At 42.7% G+C, this 22,006-nt stretch overlaps 2 protein-coding genes across 8 annotated transcripts in view; one reads left to right on the plus strand and one right to left on the minus strand.

Annotated features, from left to right (window-relative positions):
• atp8a2 (ATPase phospholipid transporting 8A2) overlaps positions 1-8,524 on the plus strand; it is a 57,719-nt gene extending 49,195 nt beyond the window's left edge. For all 6 annotated transcript variants that reach the window (XM_050056130.1, XM_050056132.1, XM_050056131.1 and 3 more), the window contains 3 exons: positions 128-232; positions 5,053-5,144; positions 7,294-8,524. In XM_050056130.1, coding sequence (XP_049912087.1) covers positions 128-232; positions 5,053-5,144; positions 7,294-7,388 — 292 coding nt within the window. In that variant the 3' untranslated portion in view covers positions 7,389-8,524. The remainder of the gene's footprint in view (positions 1-127; positions 233-5,052; positions 5,145-7,293) is intronic.
• A 2,493-nt stretch (positions 8,525-11,017) lies between these two features.
• On the minus strand, positions 11,018-20,680 carry LOC126398033 (protein shisa-2). Of its 2 annotated transcripts, XM_050057201.1 has the most exons (3): positions 20,350-20,680; positions 19,735-20,140; positions 11,018-13,100 (listed from the first exon to the last, which is right to left on the minus strand). In XM_050057201.1, the coding sequence occupies exons 2-3, from the start codon at positions 20,036-20,038 to the stop codon at positions 12,529-12,531; spliced, it is 876 nt and encodes a 291-aa protein (XP_049913158.1). In that variant the 5' UTR covers positions 20,039-20,140; positions 20,350-20,680; the 3' UTR covers positions 11,018-12,528. The 2 variants fall into 2 exon arrangements, with proteins under 2 accessions (XP_049913158.1, XP_049913157.1); XM_050057200.1 differs by having other exon boundaries at positions 19,735-20,680.
• Positions 20,681-22,006: the final 1,326 nt, after the last annotated feature.

Below are 22,006 nucleotides of genomic sequence, written 5' to 3' on the forward strand. Positions count from 1 at the left end.
TTACATAACCCATATTGAGTCTATGTCAACACTTACGCACACTTTATATTATGAATCACATGTGTCTGCAAAGTAAAACACTCAGACTTTCCTTCATGGGTCTGATGAGCTTATTTCTGCTTTGCAGCACACGTCGCACTGTGAGGAAGTCTCTGCTAGAGGAGGTGCAGGAGTTGGAGGCTCGGGCCGTGGACCCAGGGGCAGCTGTACTTAGGGATGCCAGTGGCCGCAGGTATATACAGTATGCTAACAAGCATCACCTACATTCATACCCACTTTTATTTGTGTCATCAGTTAGTTCACTCTAATGGTTTTTGTTGATTTATTTACTTTTATTTAATTCATTTTTATTATTTTTTTTATCAATGTTTTATCTCAGAATAATCCATTATTATTCATATTAACACTCTATGTATATTTACAGATTACAATTACAACTGTAACATACTTCAAGGCCACCTTGTTGGGTACACCCATAAAATTTAATGCAATTCATTACAACAGCACATCCACACATTTTACCTTTACAAAGATAATGTTCATTGACACTGTCAGAGAGGTATCCATTTACAGGGTTCCTGTGGATCCTTAAAAAGTCCTAAAAGTCATTGAATTCATCAAAAAATAAGGCCTTAACTGGTACTAAAATGTTTTTTATAAATCTTTCAAAAATCTTAAAAATGCTAAGACATGGGAAGTAGAATTTTCTGAATAATTTTTCTGACGTTGCATTGTAAAATCTCAAATAGGTAACAGATTTTTAAAAAATAATAATTTACCGAATGACTCTCGCTTTAACGTTGTAGAGATCAGGATAGCGAAAACTCGACATTCATATATTGTTTCCAGCCAGAATGCTCAGAACAGAGGATCCAATGTGTGCTAGCTAGCTGTCACTGTATCCTGGACGATATGGGGAAGTGCAAGTTTTACGAAAAATTGGCTGTTTAACCAAGATTTTGTTGCGTGGCTGAAATGCAGAGTGAGAAACAAAACCACCAAGAAAACTTGCCAACAAATGGCAGCAATTCCCCAGTTCTGTTCCACCCTTGCCCAAACCATGAGACAAAAAAAGTCATGTTTAATTTTCCCAAATCTAAAGTAAATGGTATTGGTTCATTTTTTTCCCTTCAATTTTGGTTATTGTAAAATTGGTTTCAAATTCTATTCCAAGTGGCATTAAAATACTTTAAAAAGTCTTAAATCTAACTTGCCTGCAGCTGCAGGAACCCTGAGGCTGGCTGTTTGTTACTGAGTCTACAGTTTACTGTGGTGTTGAACAAGACTGTATTTTATTCAGAGGGGTTTTTAATGTTTTGCCAACCCCATTTACAAAAATGAGGAAGAAATTATTATAGAAACACACACCACAACCTACCACCTCAATAATGAATTAACACATCTCGAAAAGGTTTGTGTTTGTGATTCTAAGCTTCATATAGGAAGAAGCTGTTGTATTGGTCTGCATTAGATTGTATGGGTGTACCTAATAAAGTGACCAGGCAGTGTATGTTTCTGTATGCGTGAAAATTAATAACATTTCTAACTCCCCGGTGGCACTGTCCACAGGGCCGAAGCCAAGGCTGAGGTCCCGTAGAGCCGTCACATGTTCACAGAGGTAGCTTCTGGGTTTGCACTGTCCTACTGTGTGAACTGTGACCTCAAACGACCTGTGTGCCCAGCTGCAAGCCGCTTTGGAGTGACCTGCGCTTGTTTTCCATTCACTGAGTTCACACCTCTCTCTGGTTATCTTTCAATCACTTGTTCCCCCTTGTCCTCTTTATCATTTTTTAATTTCATTTCTCTCCTTATGTTCATTTTTTCCATTTGTCCATCTGTGGAGTGTGTCATAGGTGGATCAATTTGAACTGCTGTACAGACCTGGTGTGTCTTCTGGATTTGTCTATAGTTCTCTCTCTCTGTGATTTAGCCATGTGGTGTCACTAGAGCTGTGTTACTGTGTTAGAATCGATTGCATTGTGTAGTGTTTTAGGACATTTCTCTAAGTTAAGATATGGCATGAACTTTGTAGGATTGTAGAGGTTTGACCGTTTGCTAGCAGAATTGGAAGTACAGATTTGAGGTACCTGTACTTTCCTTGAGTATTTCCATTTTATGCTGCTTTTTACTTCAACTTCAGTACATTAACTTAACAGCTTTAGTTACGAGAAGGGATGTCCTGATCAGGTTTGTTTTTGCCCCGATCCCAATCCAAGTAATTTAAGATTAAGTATCTGCGGATACCATGTCCCAATTGGATATTCTCCCCTGATAATACAGCTGTACAGTGTACATTTCAAGTATTCTAATGATATTAAAGATATTAAAATCAATCCAGTGGATATGCTTGAGACTTAATTAGGTCCACAGTGCATAAAGAAAAAAAAATTCCCTGCATCCAAGCTGTTCCTTGATGTTTTCACAAACATATAAAGCAGGCTATAAAACAACAAATCTCCCTATCCCTACTCTGTCCCTTTAAGAGCGTATTCTCCAGTATTTGTTGCTTTGATGCAGCATCTTGTCTGGGTTATCTGACTAAACTGTTCTGTTAAGTGTTTATTTTCGTGGTCTGTACACTACGTTGATGCACGGATTACATTAATTAATTAATCTCCTTGTCCGTTTGCCCACTGAGCTTTTGTTGCACCGCGGTGAAGCATGCACCATATTAGCCTGTGGCAAAAAAAACAAACCACAAGATACTCATTCACACTGAGCTGAAATGAAATGAGTGCACATAACTTAGGAAAATTACACAAATAAACAGTCTTACACTGCATTTTGCTGTCGCTTAATGTGTGTGGTGTTTCACCACAGGCGGGGCTCAGCCCTCGCTCGTACACAGCAGAGTAGAGGAGAGACAGATAGTGGAGAGTTGCAGACTTGATGACGGCTGCATGAAAGCTTCGCAAGAAAAATTATCTGTGTGATGGCTGACGTAAAACAAAGGATTTAATCGGGCTGTATACAGCTCGATATTGCCTATCCTGATCAATCAAAAATGTCTTGATTGACCCTGTTACCGATCTTTGAGGTCGGATTGGGACATTCCTAGTCACAAGTTAATTTGCAGGCTCAGATTTCAGATACTAAAAATGATCCACAAGTAAAATGTGATGTTTTTATAGATTAAAAAGCCCCAACAGCATATAATTTACATAAAATTAGCCCAACCTTAACCAGATATAACATTGAAATGCAGCATATATGTAAATACATCAGAAATAACAATCCACTAATACAACAGAATTTTAAATTCCAAAAGGGTCCATCTTGCGTAACACACCTTTTTACTTTTGATACTTTAAATATATTTTGATGCCAATACATTTTGTACTTTTAATTAAATACACTATTTAATGCAGGACTTACTTTTGCACAGTGGATCTGAGTCCTTCTTTCATCACTGTTTGCCCATAAGGATTGCTAAGACTTTCTTAATAATGACTCACTGTATTAAAGACTCAGATGTGAGTGAGTCACTAAGCTCAGCTACTTTCTCAGAGCAGTTTGGTCGTTGAAAAGAGCTGAAGAAGTCTGAGGTATGCTTATAAGGGTGGGTAACCACGCTTGCTGCTGACCCCTACGCAGGGCCCCGTCCTGGACTGACCCTGCTTTAAACCCAGGAAACCAGGACTGGGTCCTCGGGACCTCTCAGTTTAGAATAAGAGAAGTAAAGTAGCAGTGTGCAGAGAGGCAATGGAGCAAAATGGAAAAGAGCACATCTGTGTTTGTAGTTCCTGGGGAGGTCCTGGGGTGGGCATGGGAGAGGGGAGGAAAGGTAGAGTACAGGAGCGTCTCGAGGGAAGAGTTCAAACGGAGCACATCCTTGGGCCTTTTTGAATCGGAGGTTAGCCAGAAAGAAACATTACAGAAGGACAACTTGAGTCGCACTGATGCATGAGCCTTTCATTTATTTATCCAGACACCATTTAGTCTTTTATCATTCACTCAGCACTGTCATCTTTCTAACAGACATCATTTTTTTTGGCCAAAGATTTCTTGAGCAAACTTCAGAGCCTCTCTTTTTTTTTTCTTTTTTTTGACAAACACTCTAGTGAAGGTTCCCAACAGTCACATACAGTATTAAGAATTTCCTAACTGCCTGATCCAAATGTTAACCTTGGGTAGGCTGGCTCTGGTCCATATGTACTCCGTTGATCATCACAAGTGCCAGGGAAACCCCTCTTCAACGCTCCATTGGCAGATAAATGCAGAAGACGCATTTATTCAAATTAAACTGGAAACTGTCTGATGTGGCGGTTACTGATGCTGGTGTTCTTACATTTACATCCAGCGCCTCCGCCTAATTACTTTAATGGCTGTAATGATGGTCATAAGAGTGCAGAGAGGTATCGGACTAAATAAGTGTGTGTGCATGCATTTGTGTGCATGCTTGCATTTGTGTGCAATATCTGGAAAGGGCTTAGTTATTTTTGGTCACAGGAGGAGAGGAGCCGTGACGGCGTGTGGTCTCCGAACAGAGGATCCAGTCTTCTTCTTGGAAAGGGGGAGAAGTAGGGGAGAGGAGAGAAGAGAGGAGTTGGGGGGGCTGAGGAATAGTTTACTGTGAATGTCCTGTTACCCTGCAGCCAGTTTATGACTTTCTGTTAGGTTAAATTGCACGTCAGGAGCAGTCAGTATCCGGGCGTCCTCATACCAACGTCCTGGTTTTAAATCCACTTATACTTTGTTTGCTCGTTGATCTGAGTGTTTCCACGTTGATCCTTAAAGGAGAAATACACTTTTGGCTTTTATTCTTTAGTGTTTTGCTCAAGGGCATTTGAAGGTTGAACAACTGTCTTTAATCATCCTGCTGCCTTAAATCTGTAGGTAGTTAAGCCGTTATATTTTGTCTCAAAAAAAAAAGGCTAAACCTGCCACTGCTCATAACTGAAAGCAAAAAGTGAATAAGCCCAGTTTCCCAGTAGCTAGTATCGGTGTTGTGGAGTTTTGTGAATAGTGGAGAGCCTCTCTTTAATTACCAATTATTAAGTGGTTATCTGCCGTCGCTGTGGAGTAACTGATCCCTTTTTCTTTTCTCCGCAGTCTAAACGAACGGGCCCATCTGCTGACAAGAGTCTTTAGGAAAACGCCTTCAAGCGTAGGACGCTCAAACTCGGTGCAGCAGACTGTGTCACGTGAGTCTCCAAACACACACACACACACGCTATAATGTTATCAATGTCTTGCTCTAGTACCGGCCTTAAAAAGAGAGAATTGTGTTTCAGTCTTTCTCTTGTCCCTCTCACTACATGAAATAAAGTCTTAAAAACACATATGTAGTTTTACAATCAGTGCATATACTGCCAATATAAACTAATGCTGGTTTCCTGTGGTGTGAAGTATGTGCAGATCAGGGGAAGGCCATCCTGGCCACACCGATTTCAAATGGCAAATTTTCAACATGTTCAATATTTACGATCCGATATCCTGTTGTGAGGGGGGAACCCTGAGAACTGCCGGAGGTCCAGCAGATCTTGGAGGGTTTTGATGTAATATCAAATGGGATTCAACTCAAAACTTTCTAGCCTCCAGCTCATGCTGTAACGTATACAATCCATGTTCATTTTATGTCTCCGTGCCAGCGATAGCCTTGGCCAGAGGCATCATGTGTGTCCGTCCGTCCCATTCTTGTGAATTGGATATCTCAAGAACACCTTGAGGGACTGTTTTTTTTTTTCTCCAAATTTGGCACAAACGTCCACTTGGACTCAACAATGAACTGATTAGATTTTGGTGGTCAGCCTTGCATCCATTTCATTCTCATGAACGCCATATCTCAAGAACACCTTGAGGGATTTTTTTTCCCTCCAAATTTGGCACAAACATTTACTTGGACTCAACAATGAACTGATTAGATTTTGGTGGTCAACCTTGCATCCATTTCATTCTCAAGAATGCGATATATCAGGAAAGCCTTGAGGGAATTTCCTCAAATTTGGCACAAATGTCTACTTGGACTCAACTCAACTATTTAAAATTTGATAGTAGATTAAAGGTCAAAGTCACTGTGACTTCACAAAATATGTTTTTGGCCATAACTCAAGAATGTATACACTAATTATGACAGATTTCACACAAATGTCTAATAAGATAAAAATGATGAAGTGATGACATTTTATATACAAAATGTCAAAGGTTAACTTCACTGTGATGTAATGCTCTGCAGAAACACTATTCTGGCCATTACTCAATGTCATATAAGTAACAGTATGGCAGACATTGAATTGGTGACACTAATCCTGGGTGTTCATCTTGAAACTGCGCTGATCGTATAGATCTTCTGTGCTGCTGGGGGGAAGATGTGTGTGAAGCATCCATGTTTTCACTGACAGAGACGTAAACTGTAACTGCAACTTGACAGGTTTGTGAGGTGGTTTTTCTAGTTCTTTGTGAATTTTTTGTAAAAAGTAGTGAAAAAGCAACAGCTAGTTTTTCCTGCCTGCCATCCACCACATTTGTTTACTTTAAAGTCACATTTGATCATGAGCGATTTGCAAGATTTCCAGTTTTGTGAGTTGGGACTGTTTGTTTCTGTTTAGTTTATCGTTCAGTGTGTGGGGTGCTGTTTTGTCCAAATTGTTGCTCTCCACACACGATAGACATTCTAAAACTTGACCACATAAATTTTCTAAATGGCCCCCTTTGTATTTCATTTTGGGATGTTTGTTAATGCAGATGCCGACAGGAAGTGAACAGGGACAAAAGCTGTTGCCAAAGCAACAGAATAACAATGAAAGAATCTATTAGAAGAAAACTTTTAAATTTATTATTACATCTTGTTTCGTGTGGAGTCTCCCACATTTTCAACATCTGTTAAGATCTTTTTATGTGTGGGCCAGTATGACAGATGTAGACGAGGAGAAGAAAACAGCATGTTGATTTCTATTTTCTATATATTTGCAGAGTCCGATTTGTTTGGTGCTTCTGATTGGTTTGTTTGCTTATGTGTTTATTAAGGGTGGAAATCTGGCAAACCATGCGGAGAGTAAATGGAGAGGGACAGCAATGCTATTTCATGTTTCTATCTTACGTAACCCAAAAACAACAAACTGATTCCCAGTATTCGGACAAATATTGAGTGACCAGGAAAATACAAACCCTTGTACACAGTTAGGCAATCCAGTATAACAGTCATGTAATAAATAACACATTTGTGAAACTCGGTTTAATTATTATTGAGGCAGGGTTTGTCTGCACACGAACATCCCGTGTGATTAACAAAAAATGGAGTCATACAGCTGTTTGTTTTGTTAAAATGTTCCTCCGTCTCGTCTCTCTCTGCAGATGGCTATGCCTTCTCTCAAGAGGAGCACGGCGTGGTGTCCCAATCCCAGGTAGTGCGCTCCTACGACACCACCCGCCAACGCCCCAGCCTCTAGCCCCACCCCTGACCAAGGCTTCGGCTCACCGTAGCAACGGTTAACAAGGCGACAGCGGAGACAGACTCACGTGACACCCTCACGCCGGGTGACCGACCCCTGCTGTGGCCTTACTGGAACTATAACCTGACCCCTTGCCCAGGGCGGGGGTCACGGTCAGGCGTAGAGGCCATCGCTGGCGCATAAGAGGACTAACTTGAGAGAAGGGACCAGGCCGACTTTATGGGGAAAAAACATTCTTCAAGCTGCACAGGCATGAGCAATCATATCCACGCACAGACATGACAAGTCAAACTCAGAGACTGCTCCTCATATCTGTATACCCCACAGACTGGGTTTGCTTCATGCCACTGTGTGTTTATCTGTGTGTGTGGGTGTGTGTGTGTGCGTGAGTGTGTATGTGTGTGTGCATTCCCGTGCGTCTGTATCTGCCTGTGCATGTACGTCTGCACGCGTTGGCGCTCCTGTGTTTGTGTGCATGTGTGTCGGCCCGCGTGTGTTCGCTTCCACGGTTCTCTCTCATCTCTGTTGTGAGGTGGGTTTAGCTTGTCTGTCATCACATGCCGATGCGGGAGGGAAAGGGACGTCTAAATAAACACACACACATATGCACTGATGAATTCCTTATAAAGGGACGGAGGGAGGGAGGGAGGGAAGCAAAGAGGGAGGACCACTGCAGCCCTGAACCCCAGCTACAGCCCCCCCGTGTCCCATCGCAGCACCAAGCCTCACTGCCAAACACCACAGAGATGCCACTGAGGCAAAACGCTCATGCCAAACTGGACCACCACCCCGCTGCAACCCCTCCTACCCCACTGGGACGTCCTCCTGCTTATCTCTCCTTGTACCTTCATTTCTTCCCTCCTATCTTTCCATCTCCTAGCCGCTCTGCAGCCTCCATGTCTCCCCTCCTCTAGCACATCATGTCTTGGCCAGTTTTTAAAAAAAAAGAAAATTCCACCTTGTTTCCTGTTGTTTCTGACTGCTCCTGTGATTCCTGACGCCGCCTGTCAAGCATCATCAGCTGACATGGAAGCAGCGAGTCTGGCATTAAAGCTTCCTCCTTCAGTTTTGTTGGATTTCCATTCTTTACTGGACTGTTTCTTTTTTTTATTATTAAAGTGGACATTAATGTGTATGTTTATATTTTTTTTTTCTCTTTTCATTAATGCCTGTTTTTGTACTCATGTGTGGAGACATGTCTTAGAGGGAATACTTTACTTGAACTAGCGCTAATAGGCATCCAAACAGAAGGGATCTGATTGAGACACTCGCCTGGATCATGTGTTTTTCTGGCTCTGGGGTTTGTCTGAATGTAGAGTCCATTGTGTGTGTGTGTGTGTGTGTGTGTGTGTGTGTGTGTGTGTGTGTGCTCTGTGTTGAGGACACTCTGGTTCAGGAATGCAAGACTAAAAGGGAGGGAGAGAAGGGGGGGTTGTCCATCCGAGTCCTAATCATTAAATCTAATCAATCCATGGCCTGACTAAATGTCTCTGTCTCTTGACTTGAAGCTGTCTCGACTCGTGTAATCAAGTGGATTTTGTGGGTCAAAATGTGGCTGCAGGCAGGGTGTCTGCACGTCCTTAAAAATATGATTTTATAAATATAAGGCCTTGAAAGTCATTAGTCTTAAATTTGAATCTGTGAGGTCTTAATTGCCACAAACATTTTATCTAATTTCATTCATCCATCTCTATTTATTCATTTATTTTTGTCAGAGTGAGTCAAGCTCTTCTGTGTGACAGTCCACATTTCTGATGTTACTGTACTTTTACTTTATACCCGCAATGTCGTGTTAGCAAAATGTACCTAACCTAACTCATTTTAATGACAGCATTCCTACATAAAATAATGCTAGAGCACTTTCCATGGTACTCAAATACGCTTTGCATTGGTTAAAAACGACCACAAAATAGACCACAGTAAAATACACACAACAGCATTCACACATTAAAAGCCATTCTGTTCACTTGAGTAGTGATTTGAACTTGGACAGGTCAGTGCAGTCTCGAATGTGTTTGGAGAGAGTGTTCCAGAAGAGGGGCAGCTATGGAGAAGGATCTGTCGCCCCAGGTTCTGTGCTTGGTCCTAGGTGGTGTCAGGAGTCGGGAGGCTGCGGGAAGGAGTGTGGCGGTGGAGCAGGTCTGTGAGGTAGGAGGGGGCCTGGTTATGGAGGGCTTAATAAGTGAGGAGAAGGACTTTGAATTGGATGCGCTCAGTGTTGCAGCACTCAAGATAGGTCTTAATCCGGGGACTGGTCTCAGAACACTTTCTGACCACATTTTAACTTGGCTGTTTCGGTGTTAGACAAGACTCTGGATTTTATGTCAAGACTGGTCAAGACTGAAACTGCAGGGATATCGCTAAATTGCCTGTGCAGAAAAATGACTTAGATAAGGATGATTAGGTTGATTTTAGCTCCTTAGTATTTGTTGATATTTGTCTACTCATAGAAAAAGGAAAAGTCCCAAACAACATATACATCTAGGCATTTCTCATGGTACACTCATACATACACACATATATACACAGTGTGCATGCAAAGAGATGCCTGAAGAGGAGTCTTTGTTTTCCTTGGGTGTTTTCACGGGAATGTGGATCTTTAAGATCAATTTGAGGAGTGCCTCGGGTTTGTGCTTTCCACATTTTATCCTATGTGTGTCATGCCGTGTGGGACTCGCACTGGTCTGGTCTTGACTTGGTCTCAACCCTCAAAGTCTTGGTCTTGTCTCGGTCATGACTGACTCAGTTTAGGTGGTCTTGACTACAACACTGATCAATTGTACCCATACCTTTATACTCACCTGCAGTGCTTGAATAAAAAAAAGGTAGGTCCAAAAATCAGTCTTAAATTTTGTTAAGCAATTATCTTAAATGTTTTAAAAGCATTAAATTTAAGTGTCGATACCTGTAGGTGCTCTGACAGGGCAGTAGGACGAGCTGGGTTTACATTGTGTGTTTAAAAAGGATCAAAAAGGCTCTATTGGTACATGAGATGTGGATGATTTCATACATTACCAGATTCAAACCTCTCCCACGCTCCCTCTTGAAGCTCATGAGAGCCAGTGTAGACAGACCATTAAACGATTAATACACCCCCCAGCCTCTGGACACTGGAGTCCAACTGGAGCTCCCTTTCCCACCCACCTTCCTGGATGTGGCCCAGCCCAAACCGACTACAGCTGCTCCAGTATGGAGAATCCATCGGGCCACGGCCGAGCAGGAGCCAGAGAGCCATTTGTGCTTTTCAACTCCTCCCTAGTGACTCCCCAACCCAGCGGCCCGCTCCGCTTTCCACATTACTGTAGTTTCTGGAGGAGCTTGCCAAAACTACACCTCCACAACTTCCCATTGTTGTGGTTTATTGTTCCTCCGCTCTGTGATGTGACGGGTACTCGGTCTGTCCACTGTGGGTGGCAGAGCTGTCTGTAAAGGTGTGTAATTAGTGTTTCTAATAGCTTTGCCGTGAGTGTGTTTGTGTTTCGAGGGGATAAGGGATGTGAGACAGTTCTTTGTGTGAAAACCCGTTCACCTCACAGGTTTGTTGTTTGTTAAGCAGGCTTTGTCTCTGAGTGTGTGTGTGTGTGTAAATCTCACTCATCCTGACAGTAGAAGCTGAAACACAAAAGCTGTCAACACACTGATTTCTGTTTAAAAGTTTATTTTCTTAGAACTCATATGAAAAATGTCACTGCTGCATCAAATTGGACCAATGTTCATTCATCATTTTACTTATCTTGTCAGGCACAAGCTGCCGACTGCATCTTACAGACATTATGCTCGCAGCACGGATGAGGTACACACAAACATACCAGTTTCAGTACTCTGGGACATCTCAGGCTGCACGCTCAGTGGAGCAGCACATTCCTCAAGTTGCATGTTACTGAGTTACCAGTGACCCAGCTGCACGACAGTACGCAGAAAAAAATGCAATGTTGACTTTTTTTTTTTTTTTTACATTAACGAGCAGTAACCGCCACTTCTCTGCTGTTTTTAAGTGGGAAATAATGAGTCAAAGCTGCCCTGGAGCTGCCAGTGCCCTCAGCTAACGCACCGAACTGCGTTAGTGTTAAATACACACACATGCACACACACACCTCTCACAGGAGAGACGTGAAGGGGGGCAGTTTTCGCTGTATAATTAACTCTGTAATCTTCAGAGAACGGCCTCTCACACTTCTCAGGGACATTAACTGCCAGCCTTGCATGAATATTTTAATTTTTTTGGGGTCTGTATGTGTTTCCGCTCACTCAGGGCAGTTTGGGGTTTTTTTTTTCTGTGTTTTTTCTTTTTGGGTGGCAGGAGAGGTTGTATGGCAGGGTGGAGCGTCACAGTCTATGTCCTGTGTTCACTTCATTAGAGTTTAAATGGTCTAAGGGGAGATTGCGACTGCCTTTCACATTACACCACCTGCATTTCCCATTACACACAGTTCACTCACAGTTACTCATACGACCACATCCCTCCACACTTCACACTAACTCACACATGTACAGTACAAACATCTTTTCACATGCTTTCTTTCCTCACACTCTCAACACAAACAAACGTTACTGTATAAACCACTCACAACTATTCACAAGTGCAGATGTGCACATGGCATAAACACAGCATGTGGTCATTACTTTTTTTTTTTGCTTGAATATCCACTTTTCATTCAGTCCACTGCTATAAATCATCCAGTCATCACTCACTCCAGCACACATAAGCCAACAAATCTTTTTCTCACTCTCACATACACATACATGCAAACACAAACACATGCACAGTCTTTATTTGAGCTGCAGGCTGCTGCTGCTGCAGTGGGCTGTGCGTGATCACCCATCTGGGCTGTATAACCTTCCTATATGCAGTTTTGTCTTTGCATCAAGACAGAAAATTGTTTATGCATCCATCACGGGCTGAGCTTAGCTCATTCCAACTCGCCAAGAGATCATATGACACACTAAACAGACACACACCACACACAATAGCAGGGCAGGCACTAAGCCAGCAACAGCTTTATGAGTCCTTCATGTGAGCCTGACTCCCTGCCTTTCTTTTTCCACTCTGGCAGTGTCCCCTAAAGGTCTCTGGCACAGCCCTCACAGGTTAAACTTCACAACAAAGTGGCAGAGTGGTCTGCAGGCTGGGCCCTCATCACACAGTCACTGCAGGGAATTTCTGATCACTGGTGACACTGGACCCAGCGGTGGGAGGAGGACAGGGGGACTGGAGGGGTCTGTATCCTCCCTGAGTGGGGTCCAGGAAGGCTGCCTGGGACACAGGGTGAGCAGCGTAGCCGATGTACTGCGGGTGCAGAAACTGTCCCTGATGAGGCATGATTTGCGTGGCCTGCTGGCAGTTGAGTACGGAGAAGTTAGTGGGCATGTTGACGAAGACGCTGGCGTCAGGGGGCAGGCAGCAGGAGGCCTGAGCCCGCATGAGGGGAGGGGGAGCGGGACGGGGTGCAGCGGGCGGGGCAGAAGAGCTGGACGAGGTGGCTGTGCTGGACTGGCGGGAGGATGAACCTCTGGAGGTGCCCACGCTGGCCATCATGGGGATAGTTTCCAAGAGGCGACCACTGCCGGCCCCTCCTCCTGACGCACCTCCTGATGACAGTTCCTGTTTGGGCCGGAGGCAGCGGCAGCAGCACACGGCGACCACAGAGCCCACCAGGATGAAAGCTACAAACACAGAGCCCACGATCAGGAATGGCACGTAGATGGGCACTACAGAGAGAGAGAGAGAAGACACATTCAGGTTAATGAAAACAGCTATAAGATTTTGTGGCAGACTTCTAGGTTCAACATTAAAGGTCCAGTGTGTAGGATTTTGGGGGATATATTGGCAGAAATTAAATATAATAATTATTATTATTTCTACATAGTGAGCGGGTCCGCCATGTTGCATCACCATATTTCTACAGTAGTAGGCCAAAATGGACAAACCAAACACTGGCTTCAGACAGGGCTGTTAGCGTTTTTGTATCAGCCACCATAGTTAGCAGCACTTCCAGGACGAGCAGTGTAAAAAAAAAACACAGATTTTTTTAACATGAAGCTGCTTTATTCAGTGCTTTTGTGGTTTAAATCACCTGCTCTGTTTGTTTTAGAAAGGAAGAGACCTCTGCGGATAATTCAGCTCCTGATAAAAACCTCCTGAAGGAATTCTAACCGAGAGGAGTTTCAGCTGGTTGCAATCTGCAATCCTCACCACTAGATGCCACTAAATCACCCTTAACCTCACACACTGGACCTTTAAACTTCAAAGCAGCACCGCCTCACACACTCAGGTTTTGCTTTTCTGCACAGGCAAAGCTCCTACATGTGAGTGGAGATTGGGTGAGACAGTGAAACAAAAGACTGAGCAGAGAGGAGTGTTTGGACTTTGGTAGAAGAATGAGAAGTACACTGGGACCGAGTCCCCAGGGAGCCCCGGGCTCTCATTAGCAGTTATTAACTTTGTTTTGATCTGTTTTAATCCTCAGCACCCTGCTGTGTCCCCAGCCTCCTCGACCCTGCACATCTGTGTGTGTATGTGTGTGTGTTTGCATGGGTGACATTCTTAAGCCCGGCTGCCAGCAGATATTTGTGACCCTTCTTTTGCTGCGGCTATTTATGACCAAACCTTTGAAAATCAGTTACTCTAGTTGAACTGCAGTACTTGGCTCCTGCTTAAAGAAGAGTATTAAAGTTGACTGATTTAATGTAGCTGAATGGGAGCTTATTCAGCGCTTTAAATCAAAAGAGTAAGCCAATTTCTCCTCACTGACCTTTTCTTTCTTTTTGTTTAAAACAGCAAATCAGTCGTAAGAAAGTACTTGTGTAACTCACATTTCCACCCATCACTGATTCGCTGGGTCAAATAACAGAGGCATTATTAAACAGGTACAGATCTTGACAGTTTTATATGTGTGTCCATCTCAGGTTCCAGTTGGCTATCTGTAAATTTGCTAAATGGGCAGGAGAAGCTCCAAAAACAACTCTGAAACGTGATCAACAATAACTTTCTTTACAAGAAAATAACAGTTTCTGCTCTAGTTTCACCTTTTGGCCGAGCAGTGAGGGCACAGAGTGAACGTTTTGTTGGCAGAAGCAGGGTGACAGGCGAGATGAGGTCACTCCTGAGGTGTTCTCCTCACTTGTTCATTCCCATGCTCGCTCGCACAAACACCTTACAAACACAATAACGACCATGTTATAGTGTAAGTGATTAGTTGTGTTTTATTGTTCCCACAGGGTGCAGTTATTTTCCGCTCTGAATGTGCCCATGTGTTATGAGGTGTAACTGTATGCCAAACGGAGAGAGGTGGCAACTGGCTCCGGTTTCCTTTTGTCTCTTTGAAATACATCCATACGGCCTTGAGAAACTTTTCAGAATGCTCATCAAAAGTAGCAGGGTATTAAAGGGATTACTGCATGAGACCTGTTAAGAGCTGGGGGACATTCACTGGCGGAGGCGGTAAGTCCAGGTGACAAAAGACACAGGCCAGCGGCACAAGAGGCCGAGACACGGTGACATGAAACAAACTAGGACCTTGACCCATTTCCCTTTGACAAGAAGCGGTGTCGACTTCAGAGGCTAATGTACCTCACAGCCACACACCTTCCAGTAAACAGGTCTTAACAGGAACTCTACTCTGGCAACACATATATACGTTACAAGCGCAGAAATGTCCCAGGGAGCCTTTGACTGCCCTCTTTTCCTGCACTTATATGGCCTCCACCTCAACATCTGGGCTTCCACTCCCTTTTTCTGCATGGCTGATGAGGATTAGTAATTGCAGAAACTTTCGTCTTGTTTTACTTCATCCCTGCTTTGAACTGCAGAGCTGCTTTCCAAAACACTGTACTGTAAATCAGTGATGGAGGGGGGAGAAAAGCACCACTTAGAGTTCAGCAAATAAACTGGTGTCAAAAGAACTGAGGTCTTTGTCCAACTATAAATATCAGCACTGCAATCTGAAAATACTTCACAACAAGTAAAAAACAAAAGAACTCAGAGTGGCCCAGGAATGAGTCCTAAAACCTGAACTGGTTAGATGCCTGAAATAAGGTCTGTGGTTAACACAAGCTTATGAGAGTTTCACGTTTTCTTCTATGAATTAAAATACGTCAGTGAATACCCACTTGTGAATTTTGAAGCCTTTACATGTCCTACAATAAAAGGTTGCTAATAAGTGGCTAACTGAGACTACTGAACGTCATTACACCGAACATGGCTTTACATCTTCGTTGTGGTGGCGACACTAAGTCATGTGATCATAGTGCAGTTCATTATATCCTAACGTTAGCTTTTTACTTCTGGTGATTACATTAAGGTTTCAATGATCATGAAAATGTTTTATTTTCAGCAATAATCCAAAATCCAGTGGAAAAATCCCAAAGGCTTTTTGACGAGGGAGCCGGGGTGACGCTAACTTCTGTGTTGGCCTGCACAAAAACGTGATCCGTGAAGCACTCTGTTATGCAAATTGTTGCAGATATTATGCAAAAGGTCCCAGAGGGTCACAAAATAAATCTGTGAAGCTGCACTTAAGTGAAATGTTGCTTCGGGCCAAATGCTAATATCAGCATGCTAACATGCTCACAATGCTAACTGACTGACGTTTAGTCAACCATATTTACAATTTCACTTGTTGGCATGCTAACATTAGCACCAAACACAAAGCACAGCTTAAGCTGTTGGGAATGTCATTATTTTTCAGGTATTTGGTCATAAAGTGGACAAATTAAAACTCTGACTTCATGATGACACTCGTAGTCATTATCTCCACATTACTGATGATTACTTATCAAAAAACTCATTGTGTAAATATTTTGTGAAAGCACCAATAGTCAACTCTACAACACCCTCACAATATTGATATCAGGGTATTTGGTCAAAAACATCATGATATTCTCCATGTTGCCCAGCTCATGTTGTTGTTACTTTAGTGTGTTAGCATGCTAACATTAACACTAAGCAAAGTACAGCTGAGGCTGATGGGAATGCAATTAGTTTTGCAGGTATTTGGTAATAAATCAAACCACTAGACACATTAAAACAACTTCATGATGAAATTAATTTAACACACACAATTCATTGTGAGGGGGAATATGTTCTAAAACTTCACAGAAATCCATTTAATAGTTGTAAAGTTTTAAATATGAACCAAAGCAGTGGACCAACACTCCAATCCATAGAGCCATGATACCGGCATGGTTAAAAACTTTTTTAAGATTATTTTATGGCATATTGCCTTTATTAAACTGGACAGTATTAAGTGTAAAAGGTGGCGAGACAGAGGGGGATGACATGCAGCAAAGGGCGACAGGCTGGAATCAAACCCGTTGTCACTATGGCAAAGACATTTTAGTTACTAAGTGCCTTCTGTGTGGTTAAAAACTTAGCTTTACAAAACAAATTTGTTCACATTGTTACACTTTTAATCTATGTTTTTTATGAAATGTTGCAAAATGGTACCTCTTTTAGCATCGAACAGTTATTCAAATTGAATTATCATCTCTTCTGGGAAAAAGCTGCTGTCAGCTCATAGATTTCTAAATGTGACAAAGGGTTCAGAGTAGACACTGGAACCACTGGGTTTATTTAACAATGTCTTGTGATTTAAATACAATTAAAAAAAACTATTTAATGGGAAAAAAAAGAAACCTCAGAAAGAGCAGTTGAGGAGGGCTCCCTCTCCCAGGACGGACAGATGTGCAATAGATGTCGTATGTACAGATTACACCATCATAATAAAATTACAGTTTTATATAATCCAACTTTATAAGCTTAGAATATTTTTTATTGTAAAATCTTACTGTGTAACTCATAATTACAGCTGTCAAATAAACATGGTGTCGTAAAAAGTACAATATTTCCCTCTGAATTGCAATGAAATGAAAGCACTAGAGTACTTTCTACTGCTGAGCTTGCAAACACTGAATCTGTTCTTGGCTTCTCAAATGCAGGACTTAACTGTCCACAGTATCTCAAGAAAGGATTTAATTTCTTTTCCTGTTGCCCTGTGTGATTTTCTCATCTTGTGCACATGCTGTTTGAAACCCTCCTATTGTTCCCTGTCACTCGTCCACACCTGTTGCTGCAGTTGAGCTGTGGCAGCCATGCCGCAGTAACAGCAGCCCCCCTCTCTTAAGCTCTTGTTTTGGGCACAGTCTTTGTGGCTGCGCTGGCCAGACTCTCCCTCGTCTCCCTCGTCTGTCCCACGGGCATTCTCCTGTTCCTAAATACCATATGTTCCTTCATGTTGAGCACATTAATAATTTCCTGCCTGTTATCCATTGACATCACAGTGTGTATCTTTCCTGGATGATTAATAGGCTGCGAGCGTAAGAAAAATGAATAAAATGCACAAACCGAACTCGGCCTTCCTCTTTGCTTGGGGAGGAAAAAGCTGCTTTTCTTTAAGTTATTTTGGCTGCAGGCCACTGAACGAAATGTATATACCCCTTCCTGCAGCGATAAGGCATGATTGTCTTAGCAAATGACAGATTATGGCTGGAGGTCCAAAAGAGGGCATAATATCCCCAGGGAAACATGAAGTAGGGCTGTGTTGCTGTTCTCTCTGATGTCCAATATTTGCTCCATTTCTCTGGAGTGCTCTTATCTACTTGTTGATCTTTATTCAAGATATGATGCAGCTTCACAGGACTTTATGGTGGATTAATTTATGGGAATGTAAGCAATGACGAATGGAGATAAAGAAGTTTGTATACTTGTCTTATCCACTTGAAAATATGGGTTATATTTGCCTTTAGTTTTGGTAATGATGCCCCTCTGATATGCAGTTTCTGTGTCTGAATGTGAGTGTCTTCTGTGAGTGCGAATCCCTTGAAAGCCCACAGACACCAGAGAGAGTGCAGTGGGGGATTACAGGAGGAGCGGGGCTCCACGAGCCTAGTAGGAAATGATACATAACGTGATTTGTGTTTTTTTTATGAGCAGAGCTGTCAGCGCCTTTGGTGAGCCACTGTCCAAGATCCGGTCAAGTCCAAACTTGATCCCCGTGGGGACAGCGTGATCTGAGCCCGGCCCCCTCTTGCACTGTTACAGGCCAGAACAAACACGGCTATTTATAAGTGCACCACGGCACAGTTTGCCATTTGTGAGTGCAGTTAACTCGTTTTTTTTTTTGAGGAGTCTGTCTGCTGTCTCCTGTGCAGCTGTCGTTGCCAACCGGGACAGGGAGCAGATGAGCCTTTTAACAGGGAGATACTGTGGGACTGCTGGGTTTATGAGGGGAAACCGGAGCTTGTAATAGGTCTGCAATTCACAATATCAAATTTAGGGCATCATGTGCATGTGCCTCTGGCATGGCATCAACACGCTTTATACCATTTATAATCATTTATAAGACTTTTTCAATTAAATTTATTTGGAATAAAAAAAAAACAAAGGCTCAGCTGAGATTAACAATACCACACTGACCACTGAAGCAACAGGTCAATTAGTTTCAGTACCAGTCTTCCTCTGACATAAATCACAGTGAGGACTACAGTGTGGACGTGTTATGTGTGTAGGGATTATCCATGGGCGGATTACGGGACAATGGGCCCCTGGGCACAGATATGCAAATGGCCCCACCACCTTTCCTGTAGGAGCAAGAAATACAGACTTCATTGATGTTTAGCCTCTTTTTTAAATTAATTTTGTGTCTCTTTGTAGTCATTTTGATTCTTTTCATGGTCGTTATGTGTCTCTTCGCAGTCATGTTAAGTCTCTTCCTAGTCCCTCTGGGTCTCTTTATAGCCGTTTTGTGTCTCTTCATGGTCATTATGTGTCTCTTGGTAGTCATTTTGTGTCTCTTCATAGTCATTTTGTGTCTGTTTGAGGTCACTGTGGGTCTCTTCGTGGTCATTTTGTGCCTCTTTGTAGTCCTTTTATGTCTCTTCGTAGTCATTTTAAGTCGCTTTGTAATCATTTTTTGTCTCTTCGTAGTCATTTTGTGTTTCTTTGTGGTTGTTTTGCCCCTTTTGTAGTCATTATGAGTTTGTTCGTGGTCATTTTGAGTCTCTTCCTGGTCAGTATGTGTCTCTTCAAGTGACATTTTGCAGGTGTAGGCCAGGGGGCCCCTGACACTTTGGGCCCAGTAGGCCTGTTCAGTAATCCATCCCTGGGATTGTAAGGCTTGTACTGTGACAGTGCCCATACTCCAAAAATATTATCAAGCATCACCTTTATATGCTAATCCTTTTTTTAAAAATTGCTCTTGCTCTCTTTTGCATTGTATTTTGTTGTTTAAGCAGGTATACACACGTTTTCTTTAAGACTGTAATTAATGATGACCGGTTATGATTATTAACATACATCATACTTGTGGTAGAAGTTGTTCAAACATTAGAAGTTGTGGGTTAATACCTGCACCGGAGTCCTTGTTCTCCTTGCTCTCTGTCCCGGGCTCCTCAGCCTGCCGGTCGTTATCGCAGCTCCCCTGATCCAGCCGTGCCTCCGTGCTGCTGCAGCAGTAGCGCAGCTCGCATTTCCCGCAGCAGATGATCGCGTCCTCTCCGTCGATCTTCTCCGGACACTGGAACCCTTCTTTCCACGCGCCCTGGGAGTCGCGCCAGCCATGGCAATACTCCCCGCTGGCTTTCACGTCGATAATAACCAGGAGGAGAGTCACAATCGCGGTGACAGACATCGGGAACCCTCTTCCCCACATCCTCAGCCAGGTGTCCTCACGCTGGCGCACTGAGAGAGACGGAGAGGTTTTCACTCCCCGCGTCTAACCTGGTGATACGGTGGGTCGGTGCGATACAGGGAGCTGAGGGGATAAAGTGAGGGAGCAATAAACCACTTAGAAGCTGTCATTTGTCAGAGGAATCCCATGCGTAAATCAGAAATAGCGTCTCCAAAAGTGACTCCGCAGTGTGACTGATTATCCAAGACTTGCAGAAAACAAAACTCAGAGTAGCTGCTATTGAACTGTAACAGAAATCAGAGTTAGGCTTGACTGATACTCCACTTGCAAACCTTCAGAGCTCTAAAATCCAGTATGAACAGACTAAATGATCTCCTGTGGCACCGCAGCGAGGCTGTTCATGTCTCCTCCTGACTCTTAAATGACTTTCCTCAGGGATGCAGGGAAACCAGCACTTGTAGCCTGATCCATGCTGTTGTCACTCCTGAGACCCCTCACAGCCAGCCCCGTGCGCAAAGATAAGATTTCAAACTTTTGTGACTCGGTCTGCATTGTTGGGGCGTCGGGAGTCAGTCATCCAAGTCTGGGTCAGTGTAGCCCGATTGAACTAGAGCGCGCAGAGTCTATCCTACTTTGCGTCAGAGTGAGAGGGGCGTGCAGAGAGCCAGATGCAAATACACATCCCTCTTAATCGAGTAATAAACTGTCGGAACTACCAGTGTCAATGAAGAAGGAGTTAAATACAACTTCCGATTGAAACCTTTTAAAAATAAAACCATGACGCGGAATAAAAAGTGCATATTGGCGACTTAATGGAGTATAGGAAGGCACTAAGATGAATATAGAAATTGCCAGCAAGCATTTAGCTGCAACTTGAGGAATTTTTGGCATTATTTTTTGTCCTTTCAGTCCTGCTCCAGAGACATTTACTTAAATAGCTATAAATTATGACTTTATTCGCTGTCAATCACGTTCATGTATCACTATAAATGCAGACTCTCCCCAAGCCTAACTTCTACATCGACCACTAATACAATATTCACTAAACCATGCTTTTATTTTGACAGCGACCTAGTTTCCTTCCTGTTTAACATTGTTGCCGACTTGACGCAGCGCCTCTCATCATTCTACATCCGAGATGTGCTTGCAGCAATTGTCCCAAAGTTCAGTTAAACTTTTCCAGGCATAGTTTTGTGGTAACTGCCTCCTGGTGAAAAGCAGCTGAGAGTTTTGGCAGTTTGGCTCATCGCCTGCTAACATCCCTCCTCTGCTCCCTCTGCCCACCAACTGAGATTTATATGGTGACAATGCCATCTAGTGGAGTTTCCAGATGCTTGCTCCTTTGTGAACATCTGGCAACACCATTAGAGAAACTAGAAGTTACAAATGCAACTTTTGAAATGACCTGGTGGGTGTTTTAAGGTGACTTGTTTTTTAAGGACAATACTGGGTCATATGTGTGATTCTAATATTATCATAAATGTTTAAAATGTATTTTAGACAGTGTTATTACCCAGTGGCCCCAAGTACTTCTCCTTTCCTTGAGTAATTCCACTATTCTACTTAATAAATAATGCATCACATGTTAGAGGTGAATATGGTGCCACTTTTTACTACCTGTACATGACAGCTTTAGTTACAAACTACTTCACAGGTTAGGATTTTACATGCTACAAAACCAAGCATTTTATATGATGAAATATCTTGAACAATGGTGGGAAGTTATTACATAGCCTATATTTACTCAAATATTGTACTTAAGTACCATTTTTTAAGTTCCTGTACCTTAACTGAGTGTTTATGTTCTGTGCTACTGAATGAGCTTATGAAATTGCAATACATTGCTGTGGGCTGAACTTTATATAGTAGGCCTTAAAGAGCTGCAACTGTAAAAAAGCTGCTGACATAGTATGCATCCATAATAATAATTACATAATAAAATATGTAGTAGGCTAATAAAACACTGACAGGTTCCATTCAGCCCCCTGT

Source organism: Epinephelus moara, chromosome 11, assembly GCF_006386435.1.
Source record: "Epinephelus moara isolate mb chromosome 11, YSFRI_EMoa_1.0, whole genome shotgun sequence".
In the NCBI taxonomy this organism is placed as follows: domain Eukaryota; kingdom Metazoa; phylum Chordata; class Actinopteri; order Perciformes; family Serranidae; genus Epinephelus; species Epinephelus moara.

Excerpts from the sequence above, each read along its gene's own strand:
- LOC126398033 (XM_050057201.1), bottom strand. The coding sequence starts at position 20,038 with ATGTGGGGAAGAGGGTTCCCGATGTCTGTCACCGCGATTGTGACTCTC. Across the intron at positions 13,101-19,734 it reads GAACAAGGACTCCGGTGCAG|TGCCCATCTACGTGCCATTC; the intron begins GTATTAACCCAC and ends CTCTCTCTGTAG.